General features: G+C 41.4%; 1 protein-coding gene across 1 annotated transcript; it reads right to left on the bottom strand.

The window, feature by feature from the left end:
• Positions 1 to 181: 181 nt before the first annotated feature.
• On the bottom strand, positions 182 to 17,705 carry ptprna (protein tyrosine phosphatase receptor type Na). The gene is made up of 24 exons (XM_020089648.2): positions 17,434 to 17,705; positions 14,283 to 14,333; positions 10,744 to 10,854; positions 10,006 to 10,123; positions 9,769 to 9,916; positions 9,446 to 9,665; positions 9,208 to 9,351; positions 8,962 to 9,087; positions 8,569 to 8,603; positions 8,209 to 8,477; positions 8,022 to 8,108; positions 7,861 to 7,940; positions 7,588 to 7,652; positions 5,945 to 6,154; positions 5,235 to 5,501; positions 4,998 to 5,145; positions 4,796 to 4,869; positions 4,285 to 4,362; positions 3,981 to 4,100; positions 3,014 to 3,180; positions 2,247 to 2,300; positions 2,061 to 2,125; positions 1,432 to 1,505; positions 182 to 1,268 (listed from the first exon to the last, which is right to left on the bottom strand). Exons 1-24 carry the CDS (start codon positions 17,507 to 17,509, stop codon positions 1,197 to 1,199), a joined length of 2,859 nt encoding a protein of 952 aa, XP_019945207.2. The 5' UTR covers positions 17,510 to 17,705; the 3' UTR covers positions 182 to 1,196.
• Between the last annotated feature and the right edge of the window lie 7,240 nt (positions 17,706 to 24,945).

Below are 24,945 nucleotides of genomic sequence, written 5' to 3'. Positions count from 1 at the left end.
CATTCTTATAGAAAAAATACTCTTGAGAATATTGTAATTGTCTTTTTTTTAAACCACTTTAACAAGAGGCAACTGTCAGATAAACTAAATATAAGGAGGATACAAGTTGAGTGTTAAATGTTCACTTCAGCTTTTCTTAGACCTAATTTAATGTACGCTTATAAAGAAGAGCACTCGAGTCTTTTAGTTCTGCTGCATCACATCACAAATTTATTAATTTCAAGTCAAAAATACATTTTTATAGATATTTTCCATCTGTCTGCTACATGAAATAAACACAATCATCAGGATAAATTATTTACATTAATCACGAGGACTCACACTGAGCAAAACAAGAAGAAACAAACGACTTGTATGTGTGTGTGAGTGAGAGATGTGTGTATTCTGTGGTCTTAGAGTACAGAGATTTTTACAAAACAGCAGTGCTTAAAGCAAACAATCATGTCGTCAAAGGCGAAGACGAGCCTCTCAAAATGAAAACCTGCTGGGAATGAACACACACTTAGACGGGAGCATACAGAGTTCTGGTGGACACGTAACAAATATTCGCTCAGAGAGTTCAACGGAGAGAAACCTTTGTGTGTATCAGTGAGAACGGTGGTTTCATAAAGGGATTTAACATTATTTCACGTGAGTCTGATGAATCTGTAACATTCAAGAGAACAGCTAAAGAAAACCCTCAGTGTTGGAGGAAATGAATCTGTTGATTTGAGGTAATCGTGAGGTAAAGATGGAATCAAATGGCAGTAAGACAGGTCAGCGATGTTTGATATGATGTCGTTATAGTCATACAGAGATGAATTACATCCCCTCTGACTGTGTTACTACACAACAAATAGACCCCTGTTCCGAGGAATCAGGATTCACACCAGCACAGTATCTTCACATCCTTACTCTTTGGACTACACATGTTAGGGCCTCATTGTCGAAATTATAATGTTGAAAAAACTCTCCTCTCTCCATATTTACATCCTCGTCATTTAATGTACTTCTCGTCAAATGAAGTTCCAAAAGTTTTAAAAACCCCAGACAGTGAGTAGATGGTAAAAGACTGCATGCTGAAAACAAGTGTGGTGGAGCAAATTCTTATTTACAGTGATGGCCACATGACTGGGTTGCACCAGTGGGTCCTTCGGAGCGTGTCTTTTTCTCTTTCTGTCTGCGTGTGTCCTCAGTGCATCCTCAGCTGCTGCCGCTCACTGTGGCAGCGCTTTCAAGATGGCGTTCACTTCCTCTGCTACTGCTGTCAGCGCAAACTCAAACTGGTCCTGAGGAGGAGCGAGAAGATGGGAGAGGGACGGTTTGAGAAAAGAAACACTGCACAAGGTAACAGGGAAATGCTTGACACACGCAAACACACGCGCACACACACACACACACACACACACACACACACACACACACACACACACACACACACACGGCTGGTACCTTGGTGTGGACCAGGCCAGGTCTCTGGTCTCTGATGTGCTCCAGTGTGGCTGCAATGTCAATCTCCTTCACTCCTGGTGACAACAGCAACAACATCACTACAGTGTTTGACATGTCCTACGGTGCTACAGAAAATAAGACCCTTCACTCAAATCCACTTTTCAACCATTCACCACCAAGAACATTATCTTAAAGAGGTTTAGGATTGACTTTCCTCTGTATGTGATTTTAAAAGATTTGACCCAGAATTTTGAACAGCACCAAAATTAAAAGGCTTCTTCTTTATGTCACGCGCCACGCCCCCACAAAATGGAATGAAAATGATGGGGGAGATAATAAAACAAGAAGAGGTACAAAAGCTTTCCAGCTAACCTTCCCATTAAGTATGCATGTAATAGATGAATACTAATAATTCAAATATCCCATAATAAGAATTGTTTATCCACATTGTGACTTTAGTTCTCAGTGTCCACAACAGATAACATGACATAATTCCCCCTTCACCCAAAACTGCTGACCTACCTAAATACACAAATCATGTTAGATAATCTATGGGCTCCGTCTCTGGAGGTTTAGACACTAAGTTACATGTTGTGGAGAGAGTGTGTGTGTTTGAATCAGTGTCTCACCTTTGGCCATGCGGTTCAGCACCATGTCAATGAGGATGTACGTGCCAGTCCTGCTGATGCCATCGCTGTGTGACACATGAGGAAACATGTCAAAGCACACGTGATCGTCCACAGAGTTTAACCTTTACCCCCATGTCAAATATTGTATCTTTCTGCAAATTCTGCCCTCTGATTCTTTTCATTTACCTGCAGTGAACGATGATTGGGCAGGAGCGACCTCTGTAGCATTTGTTCACCTTCCTGAAAAGCAAGGGAACAAGGGAAAGTAGAGAAACAGAGTGACACTATATGCGCACAGCAAAGGATAAAAAGTCTCTTGTACCACTCCTAGTAACAGTGGGTGGAATGAAATGCAAGATGGTATTAGATAAGGAATGGAAAGACGTACGTGAGTGTCAGATGAAAACAATAACATAAGAAAGGGGGAGGACAGAAAAAAAAATGGAAACTGCAAGAGGCCGTGAAGGACAGCGAGGTGGGAAAACAGGAACGAGTGAGAGAAGAGCCACAGTTTCACTGTCTCTCTTGCAGTAGCCAGTCACACCTGCCAATGCTCATTTTTGTGACTATGCAACTGGAGCCAGAGTACTAGCTGCAAACCACAAAAATGACACTGGGAGATGTTAAAGTACAAACCTATCAACCTGCACACCAGGAGAGAGGGAGAGAGGGGTGGGGGTTGATGATGATGATGATGGAAGATAAAGGATATTAGGAAATTAAAAGCAAACATGCTTCGATTGATTCAAAACGATGCGTGATGACAGGAAGAAGGGAAACAAAGAGATGGAGGTGATGACGATGATTCAAAGATTTCATGACTGAGTCACTATTACATTTCACCCACTAAATCCTGTCGACCTGTTTTACCTGGATGTGGCACCAGCTGAAATAAAGATCAAATGCGGGGATAGTCTTTGTGTGTGTGTGTGTGTGTGTGTGCTGTCTTCTACCTGCGGAAGTCAAGCAGCGGCCGTGTGGAGGTGGGGATGCCGTTGGCCGGCCAGCTCAGCAGATGGAACTGTGTCAAGGTCCTGGTCTCCTGAGTCTGGACGTTCTTCAGGTAGAAGCTGCGCACCAGGAAGTCCTTACACCAGATATGCTCTGACACCAGGTTCACCTGATGAGGAGAGGGAGGGGGGGCAGGCCGAAATGAAATGAGAGCGTTAGAGAAAGGGGGGGAAATGCCTTGCAACATCAAGCAAGGCCAACAAGCAAATCAAAATCACAGTATATTCTTCTGCCAAGGCCAAACAGTGCCCTTATGAAAGCACACTTAATTTCCCGAGATCCAGATTCTTATTTGGATCTGGACCAAATATCCATGAATTATTCTCTGAGAAATGTATGAAATGTACCAACATGAAAATGTTCCTGTTCTTAATCAGTGCCAAATTTGAGTTGGTTCTTCCCTGACCTTTAGCACATCACACCTTTCAATTGGTTTTGTGGTAAGTGAATATGCCTTTGAATTGTTTTTATTTTTATAACATGCATCTCTTACAAAACTGGAAAAATACTGTGATTATACAAGAGGGAATACATCTTGAAGTAAACTCACTTTGCCACCAGAGGGAGACAAACTATCAAAGATAGAGGGATTGATGTTTGTATTTCTTATTTCTATAAGATGGAATTCATATCTCTTCCTTTTTCATTTAAACCATACAGTGGCATATTATACAAAATGCTCATTCTCCTCTGAGGCAGAAAATCAAAGCCACATAAAAACATGCAGGACAGTACAGATTACCTGATGAATACCTGTCTAAACTCATGATTACAGGTGTTGTATATTTTCAAAGTTGGTCTCTTCCTCAAAATCTAACTTCTATTGACGTCAGAACTGTGACTAACGCGAGGGAGCATTCCACATTTTTAGTTCAAATTAAAGCTCATGAGTCACATGGTGTCATTCACCTCATAGATGTGGTAGAGCGATGAGCCCTCGTCGGGCCAGTATCGCTCGCACTGCTTCTCTCCATCCTCCACCAGCGCTGACATCATCACGATCACTGTGCAGCCGTTCTCCCACACCATCTGGAGAGAGGGAGCACACGCAGGGATGTATAGACGCAAATACACCCACACATTCCTTCAAATCTGTGACGTGTGGCAGTAACCGGGCAGACGGCCCAATGGGCTACATCCTTTTATTATTTGTATTTATCACTGAGTAGAAAGTAAAATCAGTAAACTGGACAACAAGAAGGAATGAACTGACCTGCCAGAAATCAGCGACAGTGTGAGGCAGAGGTCCCTGAGTGGCAATATAAGCTGGTTGGCGAGGGTCATGGTCAGACTGGTGGGTAGAAAAACAAGATATAAGGATTTTATAGTGTATTAGATGACACATTGATTAAACAATAGTTGCTTCTTCAAACCTCCATATTGAATTAGAGGGTAATCTCTATAGACAGATTCTACATGAGAATCTGGAGGTGAGGGACAATATTTTAGGGCGTCTCCGTTTCTAGTTTAACCAATCAAATCATATTTGAGCAGGCTTTAGTTGAATGCAGGTAAACAGTCCGTATGGAGAGCAAAAGAGGTGGAACACAACGACAAATGACATCGGTTAGTGGCTTTTTAATTTATCTGCATTCGTATGCAGATAGCTGGGAAAAGAAGTGAGCAAAAATAAGATAAGATAAAACTTTGTTGATCCACACACCGGGGACATTTTTTTCACCATGTAAACAACTTTTTACGTGAGCGTTCGAATAATTTCTTACAATAGTGCTAGCGTTGATGTAATCTTGTTTGTTTATGTTTACTTCAGGCTTCAGCTTCACCCGAGAGTGATCATCTAGAGAAGAGAAAACAGATGGTTTAGGTTAAAAACTGGATATTTTATACTTTTTCCCTTGGAAAAACTGATGATGTACACACAAGCTTAGAATGTGATTTAGAACAGACAGAAAGAGTGACACTAACAGGGGAGGGACACAGCGTGTCGGTTTTTGTCCATGTTGCTTGGGCCCTGGGCCACAGCTACGGAGCTGGGTTCAGCCTGATAGGAGCACAAGGCCTCCCACTCCTTCTGAAGACGGTCCTTGTTACGCAGGTGGTCCTCCATATAAGCCTGCGGGGGACACGGTACATGAGACATTCAAAACTGCTCATGAGCATCATGGTCTGCAGCAGGAGAATCCAGTGGCTGTGCTCACTCACTAGTATCATGTGACCGGTGGAGATGTCCATGTTGGACTGGGCCGGCTCTTCGCTCCAGGACGGGGTGGAGCTGTGGGTGGAGGACGGGCTGTGCTGCGGACCATCGCTGAACTGGGAGGAGACGCTGCTGACGCGAGACGTGTCGGTGCCGCGTCGGCCGCCAGCGCCCGTGGTTATTGCGGCCCCTGCCATGCTGCTGCTCGCCCCGCCCACGCAGTCCTGGCGACACAAGGAGGACTTGGACGCCATGTGCTGCCGACACAGCTCCTGAATGGACAGGGGGGAGGGAGACAAACGGGATTTATTAATTACAAATAACACTGAATTAAACATCATCATCAACATTGTTCAGTTCAATAATCAGTTACTATTTTGTCACAGTAAATGTCAAAAGTAATGATACATCAAAAATCCTGCTTTTGCAATATAAATGACTGATATATATATATATATATATATATATATATATATCATAAATTATTGTATTGATGATCAGAATTAAAATTACAACTGATAGATTTTTGATCAATTCACAACTTTGCTCGTTGCCTGTAATCAAAGTTACAACCAAAACACACAATCTACACTTATTCACAAATAAATTGCACTGGTAACTGGTTTAGCAAAGTTATTTAACTGCATTTTAATAGTTTAAAATACATAAATATATAAAATGTTATTTCCTCCTTAATATCCTGATGTTGTCTTGCCTGATAGTCAAAGTGTGTCTCTGCTCCTCCCTCTGGCCCCAGGCCGAGCTTGCCATTGGTCACTTGCTGAGCGTAGTGCCTCAGACAAGCTACGGCCATGGCCAATACCAGCAAGCCACCTACGACTGCCATGGAAACAAGGGTGATAACCGTGCCACTGGAGCCCTGGGAAACCCTGGTTACCTGAGGGAGGCCCCGTGCATCTGTCCTCTGGGGAAAAAATGTAAAGACAATAATGAAGAGTAGTGAGCAAGACATGTGGCGGAGGAGGGTGGAGAGGAACACAAAGACAACAGATTATCACAAGCTATAGGCCGCCCCAGGGAACCTGCCCCCACCCCTGCAATTCAAAGGTCACTCATTTCAATTTGAACAACAAATTCGTTTCTCTGCAAGTGCACATGACAGCAAGGTGCTCAATGAGCAGCTTAGAGATGAGTTTTAAAAGACAGAGGTCAGGGTAGTTCTGCTTCAGGGAGCCATTAAAAAGAGCACAACCAATACCACTCAACTTTACAGGTGTGTCATTTTAAACAAAAGCTGTCCTGGTTTTCCACACGCACACGCACAAGACTGAAACATTCTAAAGGTCCTACAATGTTAACAAATAAATCAAGAGCTGCAACTTACAAAGATTTTGACCTGTCCGATAACAGACAAAACAAAAGGCCCCAAAAAGAAAACTGCAGCTGCCACTATTTTTTATTTGTTTTGCTTTTTCATAAATCTGAGGAAAACCGCAGCAAACCACAAAATTTGAGCATAAAATTTGGGAAAACTGAACACACACACAATTAATCAGAAACTAGACACACTCATGTTAAAGATGACATATTGTTATCCAGAATTCAATAATGTGAGCTGTTGCTACAATTTACATGCATCTGCCCTTTTCTTCGCTTGGAGTAGTTAACCCATCATTAATTAATTCATAATGGCCTCCTGTTTTAATCATATCTCTATTTTATCTTTGTTCACTTTTGTGTGTGTGTGTGTGTGTGTGTGTGTCTCAATTTTAATTAAATAATATGTGTGTTGTCCTAATGTGCATTTCCTTATTAATTCCACAACATGGGAGATGCAGGAGCCGGAATAGAGCCCCTTTGAATACGAGGGAATAATGAGGTGGTTGACACCTGTGGCTGTTGCCATAGCACCTGCATGGGATCAGGAAGCCAAAGTAGTGGGGGGAGGTGCAGGAGATAAAACGCCATGGCAACAAGTGAAACGCTTTTTTTTCCTGGTCATTTCCTCTCAGGCGGCAGACGCTCACAGCGGTTTACATGCACAGACCAACACCCACACGCAACATGGGAAAGCAGCTTTACCGTTGATGTAGCGTATAAAGTGCTTCTAACATCACAGGTCTTGTGTGTGCAGTTTTATTTCTCGAACAAAAATCATCAAGTCCATTTCCTGGAACATCACAAACTAATTTGTGGTGACTACCACGTGGAAACAACAGTTAGGAGATTGATTTGACTTGAATCTGTCAAACTAGAGCCAGTGAATGATTAAAGTGAAAATGATAAAGAACAGAGAGGAGTGATTATATCTCTGTTGCCGTGACAACTGCTCCATATGTTACTGATGGGTTACAAAGGACATTTTCCACAGAGGCTGTGTAAGTGTGTGGCGAGTACCTCTCCCACGCCGGTCTGTACGATCTTCAAGCTCATCTCAGACTCCAGGAATGTCTTTTCAGACACTGAGGGGGTCGAAGAACAAAAAACAAACATTTTATTATTAGATAGAAAAAAAAAGCTTTGGTGAAATGGAATTTGACAGAAAAAAAATGTGATAGTTACAAAATAATGAGCCAACAAATGGTTCTGTTTACTTTATGTTTGTGTTAATGTGTGGGTCGGTGCGAGTGTGTGTCTGTGAGTGTGTGTGTGTCTGTTGTTGAGCCTCACCAGCCTTGGCAGCCACCTCCGCAACCGTCATGTTGTGTTCATTCTGGAGAATGAGGAACGTCAGCGCAGGACCCACCACACTGGGAACACACACACGTTTGATACTTCAAACCTTTTTTTTTAGGAATTATTGTAAAGCAGCTGCTGGGTGGTGGTGTTACCTGATGTTGATGAAGCTGCTGGTTGTCAGGTGAATCTTATCAGCCAGTAGTTCCAACAGCTTCACACCATCATGCAGACTCAGAGGACTGGGAAGAAAAAAAACACCATCCTCTGTATTGATATCATGTCTGATTTGACTTGTTCCCAACAAGCTCAACCAGAAGAATCGTTTGCTCGAGGGCTGACCTCCGGTTGGTGACAATGTACCCATACTCCTCCTTGGCTCCCGTTCCCTCAACCAGTGGCAGCCCCTGCTCCTTCAGGCCTTGCTCAGCCACTGCAGGAGAAACCTGTGGAGGCTGAGGAGCAGAGGAGGGGACGCTGGTTTTCTTGGCTGGAGGTGTAGCCGGGACTGAGGCAGAGGAGGGTGCAGGAGACGCAGCGGGCGGCCCGTGAACAGGAGCAGGCTTCTGCGGCTTGTTTGACATTTGACTGTCTGTTTTTAACAGCTGCATCTATGGAGGGAAATGATACAAGATTCATTGGTGACAGAATAGGTGCCTGATTGCAATTTGAAATCGTCGCCTAGAATAGATGCTGATGTACCTCCTTGAGCGTGACGAGGTCCTTCTCAACTGGATCTGAGGGAGATAAATGACGACAAAATGTTTTTGGCAAGTACTACTTCAAATCATGACGATAGAATATAAGGGCTTCTTAAAGGTTCAGTATGTAAGATTTAAGTGGAAAGGATCTAAGTGTGTTTCATCTTAATTGTAGGAATTGTTGTTTTCTTTACCTGAGAATGGACCCTTTATATTGAAATAATTATGACTTTATTCTCGACATTGCGATTTTATTCTTAAAATAGCAGATTTTCCCCCCCTCAATATAACCCTAATGCTCCCTCGTAAAAAACACAATCAATGTAGTTTTAGTATAATTACTTTTCCCCACTCTTCCCTTCTTGTTCCTTTGTGAACATGTTGGGGAATGTACCTGTTTTCTCTTGGGCCTGCAGCAGCTGCAGTATCAGTGCGAGCTTGTAGAGCTGCTCTTGACTCAGTTCTCTGGGGTTGACTCCGTACATCTGCAAGACCTCCGAAATCCTCTGGAGCAAGCCATCTACACACCAGACAAAACAGTTGCAACTGTTGTGTTTTTCCTTTCTTGGGAACATTATATTATATATATATATATATATATATATGTGAGTATAAGTAACTGTGAATTCATTATTCTCACTGTTGTTTCCAGAGCTGAAGTCCTGAACAACCTTCTTGTTCTGCATTTGCTGTCTGCCTGAAGTGCCAAGTCTCTCCTCTAGGGTGTAGTCCTCCACATAGTCCACTGGTATCTTCAGTTCCATGTCCTCATAGTAAGGCAGACCTGCTCAGAGAATGATAAGTTATGATTGTAAAGAGAAGTATTTAGTTATAATATGTTCTATAATGTGTTGTCATTTATATGAAGCTTCCTTTACCTGCAGGGGCCATGGCAGCAGCCCCCCGGTGGGGATACGAGGGCTGTGCAGATGCCAGGTAGAGGGACAAGGCCTCCTGTAGCAGCTGCCTGTCACGCTCACGCTCTCGCTCTCGCTCACGCTCACGCTCTCTCTGATTGGCCTGGGACCTTGAAGAGGGGCGGGCATAGCTGCCTCCCGCCCCTATGAGAGATCTCTCTAACTCGTCTTGGTACCTGTGCTGTGATTGGAAGAGGTTTTACACGGTTACTTGTCATCTAAGATCTTGACTGTGATGCACCGTTGTGAGCTTTGATTGTTGTAAGATTCAATGTGTGGTGAACCTGGTGGTATGTGTATGGGTCCATGGATGCTGTCGGCATGCGCATTTGAGATTGAGGAGGCTCAACAATCATGTAGTCCACGTAGTTGCCACCAGGAGATGTGGACCCAGACCTTGAGTTGTGGTGACTGGGGATGTGCTGTTTAGACCTGGCAACACAGGATATGATCAGACATATGCATGGATGCAGAGGGATAGAGAGATAATGAAGGAGTGAAATATACTGCAGCATACTTACTGAGGTGAATGAGAAGTGGAGGAAGAGGAGTTTGGCTTCGAGGTTTGGGTGGTACGAGGAACTCTCTTCAGCTCCTTTGATAAAATATACTGGGTGATGTCGTCCTGCCATGAAAAACCTGCATATGCACGTGACCACACACACACACACACACACACACACAGAAATTATACAAAGCCACAGAGGCAGAGAGTTTGAGGCAAGGTTTGTGTGTGTGTGTGTGTGTGTGTGTGTGTGTGTGAGTGAGGAAGAGAGACAAAATGTATCCTGTCCCTACATCCGGTCATGCACTGATTTCAGATTTTGTGTCAGAAAAATGGCCACTTGTTCACAGGACCAAATAAACATCACTATGACTGAAAAATACTTTTTATGGTCACATCATTTTCGGTATAAATTCTAATAACAGACAAAGTGAGTTGTTATTCATATAAAAACTGTCAAAACTATAAAGGAGGTGTTCCTAATGAGACCACATTAAAATCCACTGTGTCTGGATGTATCTGCACTCATAAATATCACCCCGAAAAAGATGCCTGATTTCTTTTCATCAAGATCCATGAATTTTTCTGAGGGAAATCAATGAAAAAGCACAAAATTCTATGGCTTCTTCCCAAACCACACCCTTGGCTGAAATAAGGACACATAAAAGAAACTCACGAGGAATTATACAGAACTCATTCTTCAGTGTAAATCTTAGATAAAGACAATATTAATGGTATTTATGTTCTATCTTACCTTGGAGCATGAGCTGTTTGAGGACTTCCTGCATCCTCTTTAAAACAGGAACTGACACCTGGTACTGGACCTGGTCCTGTTTAGAGCTGTGGCACTGACCAAGCAGCCCGTCTGAAATAAACACACACACACACACACACACACACTGTAAACTCTTTCCATCCTTATTCTTGCCTCTTTTAAAATGGCCCCTAATTATGGCTGGATTCCATTTAGTTGCTTAAGTTTCTAGTGACTAAAATGCAGGAAGAAAAGCACTGGTACAATGAATACAGATGTGAAAAAGACTGTCAGATGGAAGATATAATACAGAACAGTAAATACACAACACTACTTAACAGTGTGTACTGACACACTGTAAATGGCTCAGTGATGCAGTGTTTCTGTATGACACTCTAATGGTCGCCCACACTACACGAGTGAGTGAGTCACAGCTTTGAAGTACAGTCCACACACTGACGCTTCCTGTCGAAAGCCTTTCAACAAGGTCAAGTCAATGTGTTTGTGTGTTACCTTTTGAAAAAGGTAACAGTCACTCTCATGGCAACACATGAGCTCAGAATGATTTTCCTGTTCCCTGTTTTCATAAATTAATCTAAGTACCTGTAGAAATATTAATCCTGCACTTTGTTCAATTCAACGCCTCCACTCTGCAGCCGGATACCAGCTAATGCATCATTCTTATCTTGACGAAGTGTGAGTCTGTTACATCGCATCGAGGTATAATAGTGTTTGCCTTCTCTGAATACTGAATTAATTATTATAATTTAATAACTACAGAAGCTACTATGACAAAAGCAGAGTCAGGAGATTACGCTGCTGTTTCTCCTCAGTGCTCCTCCTCTGTATCACAGAAAAGGAGGGGCTCTACCTGTTAATTGTTCTACTGCATTTAATACTGGGAGTCTGATTATTTCTAATTTAAATACATTGATGAAAAGCTAAATATCACAAAATGTGCTGAGATTGATACCCTGAACCCTCTGAACAGATCCCCAGAAACACTGCTGCGTGAAACAAAATATAACTAAAGCCGGGCAGACCATTATCTGGCGCAGTGATGAGTCACCGCAGCCTTTCACTCCGCCAGATAAATCTCAACTGAGCCGGCCGGCCACGGTGAGATGGTGAGCTGCGTTAGTGAACAGATTAAAGAGGATTTATGGATTTTTGTAACCACTAGTTCGATATGAAACACTAAAGCATTGTTTTTTGTTTTTTTTTACTTCAGCCCTGTTTCAGCCACTGGAGGGTGGTTTTGCAATACAGCTAATGTTATGATATTAACAAAGTCTGACAAGTAACACAGAGTACAGAAGCAAGAAAGAGACAAAATGAACTCACAGAAAAGAGACGTATTCAGTTTCCCTCGTGGTGTGTTGTAAAAGCTATAATCACATTGCAAATAGTTGATGTTGATAATGTGATTATGACACAGGGTGTTTTATCCTGGCAGTGTATCACACTGGTTGTGTACAATACATCCCCTGAGAGAGGAGGAGGAATGAAGATGACTGGAGAGGAAACAGAAAACTGCACGGTTTGATTGGATTGGGACTATTTCTGGAGCTGGAGTTATTTCTGCAGATGCCATTCTTGTGCAGGATACGTGTTGCACCAAAGAACGTGATAAACATTCAGCTCAGAAGACATGATTTAAAAATGCTCCGAATATTTTTTTTCATGGCATGCATTGGTGCAACAATCTACGACATGTGTGAGTCTTTTTAGTCCCACACAGATGGGAACTAAGGTATGTTCACTATCCAGGCAGAAACCACCCTCAGGACTTAGATAAATGCTTCTAATTAATTTCCATTCACTTCCAAAGAGACAAACATTAAATCTCTGTTTGGAAAACTGTTTTCCTGCAAATCATTTCGTGACCTTAAAAGTACTTAGCATTGCAATCAATGTTTTGATGCTATAAACGATGCATTTAAAATTGATGCTGCAAAGCCAGAGATATTTTTTTTCCTTTCTCCTCGAATTGATGTGATGTATGCTATAGTCATGGCTGATGTAGCCTCAGGATGCAGAAGAAGGGAAAAGGAGCAGAGGTCATAAGACTATATTGAACTTGTAGTCTCCAGCTCCTGCTAACGTTTGACTTAAGTCAGAATCTGAGAGGAGCAATAAGGGGACAAGGTTAGGGTGCAACAAGAATGCACACAACTCAGACCTGACCTTGTTCTGGTTAACATGTTTCACAGACTAAAACAGGCTGAGCTAATCACCATGACCTTGGTCCATGCATAAATGTGGACAAATCTGCTCCAGCACTGTGTTCACAGTGTCACGACTGCAAGAGTCAACCCCACATGGTACCACGATCAAAACACAACACAAAAGTGTGTGTGCATGTCTGACTGTCTTTGGGAGGCCTGGTCTAAGGGCCACACAGACACACACAAACAAATTGTGCTTTGCTGTCCATAGCACACATAACACAAACAATGTATGATACACAAAAAGATAGCACCATAACAATGAAATAAGTTGGTATATTTATTGTTTATTGTCAACTAAGCTAAAACAGGTTTTACTTTTGAGTAATTAATATCTTTAACACTGGTAATTCATTTTCACAATTTGTCACAAGGTTGAAAACAAGGATGCACATTTGGAAAACTAGATCATAGAGGAATAGACAAGGGCCTGTTTAAATGAAGGAGTTTCAAGTTGTTTTTTAAAGGTATCAGGCAGATCTAACATCTATAGAAAGGGTGTCCCACAGGGTCAGAACCATGACAAATAAACCATCACCACAAGAATGAGAATTCAAATGAATCCTGAACTTAATGAGACGCTGTTGTGAAATGTTGATTTGCTGCTGAATTTGCATTTTGCAAAGCTCCACTAAAGCATGACAGCAAAATTCAGCCTTTTTTTCTGTGGGAGACATGATCTATGTGAAGCCCCCCCAAAAGGGTGTGATAAATACATTGCTTACAGCTTGTTTTCCATCGTACACTCTGTAAAAGAGACAGACCGAGAGATAATACAGCCAATCAGACTGTCTGATCAAATATTTTTCTCTCGTCTTCTGCCCCCAGAACACAGATGTGCATAAATCCAGCTGTTCTATTTTGTATTCCGTCCAATGGCTGTGCGCGTGTAAGAGCAATTTCCACAGAGAAGTGCGTAAGCGTGTGTCAGTGACTCATCACTGTATTAGCACAACAACTGTGGGGGTGTCAACCTCACGGTGATGTCAGTGTTGCCATGGAGACAGCAGAGTAGGGGAGGGGCTTAGATAAAGAGGAGGAAAAGGGAAAGGGACAGGTGATAGGGAGAGATAGACTATATGAGGCTAAGAGAGGAGAAACTCCTGTTTGTTTGTTCTTATACTCCGCCTTTGTGCCTGCAGGATCCCAGTGTGTGTGTGTGTGTGTGTGTTAGTTGCATAATTAATAATTTAATAAGCTGTTGAGGTACAGAAAGTGTTAAGGAAGTAGTCCGTCTTAAAAGTTTTATGCTGAAGTTGAAAACATTTGTTTGACTACGTGTGTGTGTGTGTGTGTGTGTCTTGTACTCACCATCTGAGCAGAACTGATCCCTCCTGCACAGTTTTCTTTCAAACAAGCAACCTGAGGCAGAAAGACAAGAAGAGATTTCTAACAGGTATTCAGGGGTAAAATCCGTCAAGGCAATTTCCATGGCAACAACTGCTTTAACTCACATTTGGGGAGGCTGAAATCAGGATGGAACAAAATGAGCTCAACCCTGTCTATATGTATAAATTGTCATCATATCATCACATCAGCCTTTGATAAATGATCATTTAATAAGTAATTTGTAATCCCAAAACCTGAAAGTTATATTTACTTATATACTTATGTTACTTATATTATCGTATTTATTTTATATATATTATAAACTGAACAAGTCTATGTTATGTCAATGTATTGAATTTACAATAGGTTATTCATTGACTGCAGATTTGTAACAGGGAACATGAATGCAGTGTTCTAGTTTGTATTTTTAGTCTTTTCCTTGTCTTTCTGTTCCACTGTTTCTTATTTTAGTCTAGTGACTGAGACCCTGTGGGAAGGAGCAGGTGTTTGGAGATAGATAGGAACCTAACACAGAACGATATGCATGAGTAGCTCTGTCTGTCTGTGTGTATTTCTTTTTCATGTCACATCTCATCCAGTTTTTTGGTCCTAAGTTCCATGTAAGCATGTGACGGACAAAAAGCAAATAAATATAATATAAGTGGCATAAAATCTGTGTGTAGGTGTGTGTAAGGATGTATCCCATAATGAGTCCCTATGAAAGCATGTTAATTACTGCTGAGCTGGTGGTTCTATGAATTGAATGTTTACCTAAATACAAACCTGCGTACAGAACAAAGACTCAGCTCTACTTTTTCTCTTTACCTTGAAATGAAGTGACGCAGTACTTAACAGCGTTGACTGTGACTCACCTCTTCTTTCTTTAGAGAAAAACACAGTGTGCACACACCGTGTGTTGCCACTTATCCTCTGATGCACTGACATCTAATGTGCACCAGAAAAAAGTTTAATTCATGGGAAGGTATTTGGATAAAACCTTACTCTCTGAATTCTGCCATCAAATAATTTGTTGTTCTGGCTGTCATTAAGGATTTTTACATATGTATCATCCAATGTGTGGACGCCTGTGTGAACCTTCATACAAGCTTTGGGAAAAAAGGCAAAAAAACCACATGGGTATTGGTGTAATGGGTTACTGCCAGAAGGTATCTGAGAAACTGTGGCACACAAGGGCTCACAGAGGGACTGACACACACAACACAAGACATTGTGTGGAAATGCCAGCACGAGTCATCAAACATTGACTGATTTTCCAGGAGAGGGCATCTGCTAGTGTTGGGCTAACAATCAACACGGAGCTAAAACAAAGACCCACATCACAAAGCCACTTCAACACACTTATTTTCTAAAATTTGAAATGAAGGTTTTATTTCTGGATCTTATTGTCTGTTGTGTTTTGTTAAATCTATCTGTGAGGGGGATGTCAGCTTTACAAGCATGTGTATTGACCTACGGGATTGTCTGACTCCTACACTTGTTTTCAGACGAGAAAACGAGAGCTTGCACGATAAAACTCCCCAGTGGCAAATAAAATAAGACACCCACTGGTCCAATTGTATCAGAGAAAATTGACATCCCTCCTCGGCCGACAGTTTACTTTATATTCTCATTAGACTAATAATCATTATTTAAAACAGACATAAATAAACATGTTCACTAACGTGCTAAAACACCAATGTTCCAATGAGTACATACTTTGACGAGCAAATCTAAATTTGCCATAGCAACAGGACACCTATCCCTCAGGGAGACGAATGGCAGCAGAGACGTCAACAGACATAAGCCTCATGCTGTGTGTGAGAGGAGCGACAGTCGCACATATGGATGGACGGCTAATCAGATGAGCAGATGGATGGATGCATGTGAGGAAGACATTCCTGGATGAATGGAGGGAAGGAAGTAACTGTGGTTACTAGTTTCTCTCCATGGTGCTGAAATCGTAAGCGTTCGCTGATTGGCTTGTCATTATGCTGAGCACCATTCATTGTTTTTTGATGCCATTGACAGAGGTTTTCTTCCATCAAAGTTTGGTTTTCTAATGATAAAATTGCAAAAAAAACACAAGTAGTTTATTTTAATATTTTTGTTTCTTCAATAGCGAAGGAGTCGTTTTGAATACATACAAAGAGATCATAGGAGAGACTTATTCTATCTTGCAAATGCAGTCAATTCTCTCCACTGTCAGCAGTTGCTTTTGAGGTGTTTCAGGAATCACATCTGTGGTTGTACCTAATAGTTGAAACTTAGGTAATAAAGATTTTAAACTTTCCAAGAATTAAAGGAGTGATTACATCCAGATGTGGAGGACTTATGTTGATTTATTTACATCAGATAAAAACCTGAAGCAGAGAATTAAAAACATTTGTTCCTTTTCAATCTCTGTGTAAATTACTCACTGAATCCTAAAAGCTTCATCTCCACTTACACACCCAAACAAACATTATTTTTTCAAATGCTAAAAAATAATTTGTATATAGAGATGTGACAATTCACTTGTTGCACCAGTGTGTCAATTACACATTATGTCTGTTTAATGAATAAATCTTCTAAAAGAGAAATTCAACTCCTTCTGTAACACTTAACGACATGAGATGATCATTGCTGCTGCTGCCACTGTCAATAATACTAACGGCACATCCACTGCTGCTACTTTCACTGCCATTTCTACTGGTGAGAGTGAAATGTGACACTTTGAGGGCATCAGCACACACATGTTTAAAAACACAATGACCAGTTTAAATTCTGTCGCTCTATTTTTAATTCATAAATAAGATTAGCGACCTACATCCTGCAGTATTCCAGTTTTAAAAAGTCATTTCTGTATAAACTGTAATTTAGTGAATTATGATATTTGCATAGAAGTTTTGGGAAGGTCTGATAATGTACTTTACCCATATATGCATGTTTTACTCAAAAACACATTTCACATTATAGTTCATTTTTAGCCAATTAACTATGGCACATTGTACACTTATCCCTACACTGGTTCTGAGCTGGAGCATGAGATTATAAAGTCAATACCTACTTAGATACACAATGTACCTGGGAGAGTAATACAGGAGAGTTCTGGTTAAGGATCGTTCCATCATCATCATCATCATTATCATCTTACCGTATTTGTCTGAGAGCCCTGGTTGGCACAGCACGGTGACAAGCAGCAGAGCTCGCCATGGTTTGAGGTGATGCATGATCCTCTCCAGCCTCACAGCAGCAGGAGGATGAGGAGATGCGGAGAGAAAGATGCGGAGGTCCCTTTGCTTTGCCCCTTTTCCTCCCTCGTCCCTTAAATCCCCATGTTGTTCAAACGAGCTGCAGCCAGAGTCGACAGCTCAAACCGTAAACCCCCAAACACAAGCCCACGCAGACAGGGAAATATCGGCTGAAGAAATTAATGGTAGAAAGGAGTGGATCCTCACAGTGGAGAGGAAAGGCGGGGCGTGGGGAGGATGAGGAGGATGAAGAGGAGGAGGAGGAGGGACAGGCTGTGGACATGAGACGTAGTATCGATTCACGACAGCACAGCTGCGTAAATGACGCCCAGGATTAACCTGCAGCTACGTCATCGCGGAATGGTTAGGGGTTCATTTTAAGGATTCCACCCATTCATATACGTCATGCATTTATTATTCAGAAACGTGCCTGCAGGCGCGCGAAACGTGCAACCAGCTGTGCAGAGGTGTATCAAGACAAGTCTTGCTCCTGTATCTAAAGTAAGTGTAAGTTAACATGCAGGTTTTTAATCACATTTTATATTTAATTTCATGTTTGACTGTTCAGATTTGTCTGGAAGTCTAACTCTGATACAACCTGTCACCTGTGTGTAACCTTCTTTTCTTGGTTTGTACCCACATAGCACAATTGATTTTGGCCCAGATTTGGTCCACAATGAACATTGTCAACCAGCCCACAAGCACATACAGTGTGGATTGATGGCACCTGGGCGCTCCGCTCCTGTTTGATAGATCTGGGCCACAAGTAAACCACAGCAAAACCACACATCAACCAAAGGTGCCTAAAGGTGCCAAATTAGTTTTGTGCTATTTGGGTCATATTCACCATTTACCACATGGGCCACTTTAGGCTCACATCCATTGTGCGCAGGCCACTAAAAGGCCTGTTGTGCTGCATCATCAAAGTGGCCCACATACATCCAGCTGGCCTCTCACAGCGCTCTAGTACAAGGTTACTCCACCCTTTAACACTCATACCTGTCCTAAAGGCAGGTATAGGGACCAATTCACTTCTTGGCAAGGGGACATGCAGCAGTGATTGTAATGTTTCACTTGAAAATATGTGACTGAAATAACAATGACAGTGCTCTAACTGATAATGAAACAAAGGCATATTTGGCAATAAACTTGACCCTGCAAGTGCACACAAATGTTAGGGTTTATTCCAACTGAAATAATTTGCATTGTAAACTACATAGCCCAATAGGAAACATAACATTTGTATACTAACTTATGTGATTAGTAAGGAAGGAACCACACCTATGGGTTTAAAAGGCTACACATTTTTTAATTGAACAATTATCAAATATACCGAATATGGAACTTACATAAAATACTGAATAATACATATTTCATATAGTGTCTGAATTTGGACCCAGTTACAGAACAGAGACCACAGAGAATGTTTAACAGATCTATCACAATGAACAGAGAGAATCCTGAGAGTTGAGCAGAGTGAGGGTGGAGAGGAGACAAGAAAGAGCTGCAGGGCTGAGAGGCAGGTGAGTTTTGAGGCAGGCAGGAAACAGCAGAGCAGGTAGGAGAGGTGGCAGGAGAGTAAAACCTGCAGACTGGGAGGAATAAAGTCAGAGAGGCAAAGATTCAACAAGGCTCAGAGAATCAAAAAGTACAGAGACTAAATCAGCTGTGGCATGAGTGTGATGAACTGGTAGAAAATGGATGGCAGCACTGTGCATATATATACTGCTGGGGTAGATTGCTTAATGCTTTACAGGTGGGTCAGCCACGCCCCTATGGGTGCCTGCCACTCACACACACACACACACACACACACACACACACACACACACACACACACACACACAGGGAATTAAAATTACATGGGCTAGGCCTTGTTTCCTTTATTCTTTAAGAAACAAACTAAATCCAGATCTCACTCTCTTGTGCTTGGATTTGTAAACATAAAATCCCCCGATAATGGGAATGATATTAACCAGAGAGTCATCTTTGCATCCGTTTGTACTTTTGGTCCATTATTTATGTCATTTTGGGGGGAAACCATCCATAAGCATCCAGCCATAGCTTCAGAATACATGGATTGGAAATATAAGTGATCAGTAGTGTTAGTTTCATCATAAAAAACACAACAGCTTTACACATTTAGAGCAGTCGCCTCAGTCCAGGTAAGAAACTACAACCTTTAACTTACAAGAAAACAAAACATTTCAAGTTCCTGTTTACTAGACACAGATATTTCCTAAATGTATCGCTTTTGTTCTTTTGTATTTCAAACTAACATGGACGCTGGATAGTAAATTGATGCTTTCTGATTAAAAACCCTGTGAAAATAGCAAGAGGGTTTTTTTTAATGCCAATGAGGAAATAGTGTCACAGCATCGTCTCATTTAATTATCCTATTGCGCCCTCTGCTGTCTGTTCAAACCAAAGCATGGGGAAGGCTACTTACAGTCTAGTGCAACCACTGCTGAATATACAGCAGATTACTTTTAGTGAGCTCACAACAATTCATGATAGAGTTTATCTGATATTATTCTCAATTAAAATGTATTTTTACTGCCTGTTAAAAGCATTAAATAAAATCGAATATACACGGGTAAATGGTCTGTACACCATCTGGAGTGCACACTGAAATAACACTGAACCAGATAAATGCCCACTGTGCTTCCATTAGTAAAATATACTCAATATAGAATGTTATTTACATTTAATTTATTTGTAAGGTGTTTATGACTTGAATCAGTGCATTTTATTTTCAGCAGACAAACATTTATAATTATATAGATAGAGATATATATAGTAGACCCACTTTTCTCACCTTGCTTCTATCCTTGTCAGAGCATGGGCACTATCCAGGGAATGATTATGATGTGGGGGTATCATTGCTCACCCTCCCGAGGGTTTCTATCTGCTGAGCAATATTAAGTTGTCTCTGCTCATTTCACTGACAGAAGTCCGAGGCGACCGTGCTGTGATTGAACAGGAAGTGGCCTTCGTGTGTGACTCATTAAACACATGGTTTGATCTGATGTCCTCGGTTCTCTATTTCAGGCACATTGTGCTGCTGTTGGTTGTGATATCGTATCTCGCCCAAGATAGACCCCAGAGTAGATCCATGTAAATGTTGTCCATAAAATCTCTCTGGTTGCATGTTACATGCTTGCATGAAATCACAAATATGCACCCGCCACTCCTGCACAAACACACACACTGGTCTCTGTATAGTCACGAGAACCCCCCCCCTGACCCAAACAGAGCTCTAACTTTAACCCTGAAACCAGTTGTGGGGATCGATAGTTGAAAACCTAAATTTGTCCACACAGCCAGATTCCACCTCTCTTTCTGTCTCACTCCTCCACTTCCATCCTTTCATCCCTGTGTCACGCTCAGCTCAGCTCAGCTCAATGGCATGTGTGTACCAGTGTGTTTGGTTGGTTGCCGGGCAACATGCATTCAGTGCTTATGAAGGATGAAACCAGCTGAACACCCCTGATCTATAGAAACTATTTAAGTTGCGTTAAGACATTCAAGCATTTTCACTATCGCTCACCGTGGCTGTTATTCTATGGTTATTATCACATTATTTTCTGCTGCTGTCTGCTCTAATGTACCATCTGTAACTATATCACAACACTAATGCTAAAATACTAATTACAAAGACCCACAGAGAGACAACAAACAGATTGTATATCTCCGTTTCTCATGTTTAGTGGTTTTAAAAAGGTTCTTCAAACTATTTCCCACCATGTCATCCACACTGCTTGGCTTCTACTGCCCTGACATTCCACAGAGCAGAGGCACCCATGCTAGACCCCAAATATTCCCAAAATACTTCACACTTTCAACATGGCAGTAAGATAGGATTATATAATAAATAGATTTTTTTACTTCTTTTAGAGTGCCTACCCAAGGCCCAACTGTCACCTTATGAAACCATATTTTAAAATTCAAACTTTTACATGAATAAATATCAGTCCTCTAAACAAACCTTTTTTCATCAGGACCCATTAATTATTCTATATGTCGCAATTTAAAGGAAAAATAAAAAAACGAAATTCTCCGGATCCACCCTCTGATCCAGATCCGCAGCAAAATTTAATGAGTTCTTCCTTTGACCATGTCTCATCCTTCCACCAAATTTCATGGAAGTAAGTTTAGTTGTTTTGTGTGTAATCCTTCCCACAAACAAACAGACCGTGGTGAAGGTAATACATTTCATTTAATACAAGACATATAATAAAAACCTCTTTTGTGTCATACTAATAATTGTGGATACATTATTATTGGGTGGATGTTCTCTGACTGAAGTGGATGTTCTCAAACACGTTTCACCTAATTTGGCTAATTTGGCTAATTGGCTTTTTTCTAATGCAAGCTTGAGAATATAGCTGCTGTTATTTTTAAACCGAAACATTGCATCCTATATTTAAAATAGAATCATGACATGGCTGAGTTGGGTTTGGCTGCTATGTTCTGTTGATATTCTCAGACTTGGTGTGTGCATGTGTCTGTGTCTATCTGATAACTGTTTTCTCAGCCCTGCCGGGATCTGCCTGCTAATTTAAGACTTTTTTTTAACTTGACCACGTGTCAGGTGTTGCTTGTTTGTCTGCGGTTGTCAGGCAACCCGCAGGTCGCTCACTTTCCGTCCTGCGCTGATGATCTGGTGGCCTTCGGCAGCGGGAAACTCCTGGATGTGCCAGACATGTCGGCAAATCACCCAGTCCAGTCACACCATGCTCACGTCTTGTAATTTCACATCATCTGACACAGTGAAAAGGCCCCTCATCATTCCTGCTGCATGAGTGCTGTGGGATGGGAAATCTTACAGAGCATCGGTTTGAGGATGTGACTCGGAAACTCGTATCGGAAACCCTTTGAGAGTGGAGTCATCATCTTTGTAGAGGCAACATGCCTGTTTTTTAAAGCCAAAGTTGAGCGGTGGTAACATGACAAACAACAGAAGTTACCAATGTCGACACCAGGGTCTTTTAAAAAAGGATTTCTGTTCAAGGTTATTCAGGGATGTTTGCCTGACCACATGGGCCTATGAGAAGTCATGGTCTGATGATGTGTGATGATAAAAGACACATATCTTACATTCAACATTCATTTTCAAGGTTTTCATAAATAAGAATAATTTAAATAAATAAATATAAATATGAATAAATAAATATATATGTGTTTGTGTGTGTGTGTGTGTGTGTGTGTGTGTGTGTGTGACAAGCTGGAGTTGGGTCTAGATGACCCTCAAAGGATAAGCGGAATAGATAATGGATTGTTCATTGTAGTTTTATCTTTTAGGGACCATGAAGTGATCCTCAGACATATTCAAAGTAAAATATATTTGAAAATGATTATTGTTTTTAATGTGAACAACTTGATTGTGTGTAGCAGTGTGTTTAACAATAGCTTCTCTCTTAGCTGCTACAAAAAAAGGATCTGACGTACAGAGATTGGTTATGTGCTGCAGCTTTCATTCCAAGTCAAACCTTGTTTTCATTTGATATTTGACGCTAGAGTTTGATTGTCAGCAGTTATATTTATCCGGGGGATGTCAGTAAAAGCAGCATCATTATTCTTATTTTTATTGCGGGTATCAGGCTGTGTTCACTCCCATGAATCTCTGGGAAAGTGACTGGACAACAGAGTTCAAATGGGAAGAGCTAAAAATAGCGCTGACACCAGTAGCAGCTGACACACACACACACACACACACCCACACACACACGTGCACGCACGCACGCACACTGCTCTTTGAAACACAAATACATGCATGACCCCACACGTCGGCCCCTCCAACTCCAACAGCACACACAGACTCTTACACATGTATAGTACGCTAACACATGTTTCCTGTTTGATGCCAGTCAGAAAGGTTTAGAAACTTGGAGTCTCATCAGGTTGTGTTTGTAAAATTACTTTGACAGTCATGTGACACATGCTTGTCGTTCAGATTGGATTGTTAATAAAGCTTTGACAAACCCATGATCCACCCATACTGCTGATTCCACAGTTGCCTGGTTGAACCTCGTCTCAGATCTGTGTGGGCTAATACAAAGTAGACTTGACTGTTAGGGCGGGATCACCTTACCCCATTTTCATTCTTATTGGTCCACAGATTTTTGTGTCATCACCAGAATAGCTTGTTCCAGCGTTAACTTGACCTGAGGTGTGAATGAAAACCCCTGTGTGAGTGTGCAGGGCCGTCAAATGTCTGACTTGTGTTGGAATTCAGGTAAATGTTATGGGTCTGTTCAGCTCTCAGAGGAGCATTTAGCACCACACAGAAGTAGAGGTGCAGGTCTCATGACACAAGGAAGGGTTGAGATGCCAAACGAGTCATGTCAGTCTGTTATAGACCACAAGCATTCATTAACGCTCAAACACACACACACACACACACACACACATGCACACACAGATTTTTGAAACAGAAGACTTGCACATATGCGTACACTTCATTCATCTGCTTCCCTATATACATTACTTCCTGCTAAACCGAAACTCTTTGGTTCTCCTCAAGTTTAACTGTGAACATCTGTGAGGGAATTTCTTCAACCCTGTCAAAAACACTCACGTGGTCTCCAAAATGAACACTAAGATTGATTGTGGTTGAAGCATATGCAAGACGTTTATTCATGGGTACAACATAATGTGAACAAAGGTAATCAAAGAATTATCGACCTATTCTATATGGAGCTTTTTTTAATTTTAACTAACTTTAAACTAACCCACACACTTTCTAAAATTGGATTCGGTTTGAGCTGCCATGTTTCAGCAGGCGGCCATTTTTTTTATCCCCAGGGAACTCCAATAATTAACGGCCCAGCACCAAACAACAGACAGATGAAAAATAAGAAACTTATGATTAAATATTAACAAAATAAGGAAGTGGTGACTAGAACTGAAACAAATGTAATGTGTATATGTATCTCAAATTGATGAATATACACACAGATCACTAATTCATATGCAGCATTACAAAAAGCTCAAATGTTGCATTTAACCAGACAGTGCAGGGCTGATTTGAACATGTATACACTCACTAATGTTGTGAGTAACCACAGTGAAAGAGCTCTTATAGCAAGAGGCAGTGTGTGACCTTCCTGGCAGCGGCTCTATCGGTCAACCCGCTCTACTGCTTATGTAACCAAGGGCAGATACATAACTGTGTTGCAACTCTAAGGCGGAGCAGTAAATCAAACATGGTATAATCATTTCTGATGTGGCAGCATTAGGACAATGCTAAACATCCATGTCACATGATTGGAAATTTCCATGATCATTTTAAGGTTTTGAAATGAACAGGAAATCTGAGAACACGAAGATATTCTTCATGCTTTTATGTTTCATAGCTCCATAAAAAAGAAAGACAGTAAATGTGCTGGGGCTATGTGAAGCTACGCCTGTTG

This window comes from Paralichthys olivaceus, chromosome 10 (genome assembly GCF_024713975.1).
Source record: "Paralichthys olivaceus isolate ysfri-2021 chromosome 10, ASM2471397v2, whole genome shotgun sequence".
Classification (NCBI taxonomy): domain Eukaryota; kingdom Metazoa; phylum Chordata; class Actinopteri; order Pleuronectiformes; family Paralichthyidae; genus Paralichthys; species Paralichthys olivaceus.
This window is presented reverse-complemented; position numbering and strand designations above follow the sequence as displayed.

Excerpts from the sequence above, each read along its gene's own strand:
- ptprna (XM_020089648.2), bottom strand. The coding sequence starts at position 17,509 with ATGCATCACCTCAAACCATGGCGAGCTCTGCTGCTTGTCACCGTGCTG. Across the intron at positions 10,855-14,282 it reads GGATCAGTTCTGCTCAGATG|ACGGGCTGCTTGGTCAGTGC; the intron begins GTGAGTACAAGA and ends TGTTTATTTCAG. Across the intron at positions 10,124-10,743 it reads CAAACAGCTCATGCTCCAAG|GTTTTTCATGGCAGGACGAC; the intron begins GTAAGATAGAAC and ends GTGCATATGCAG.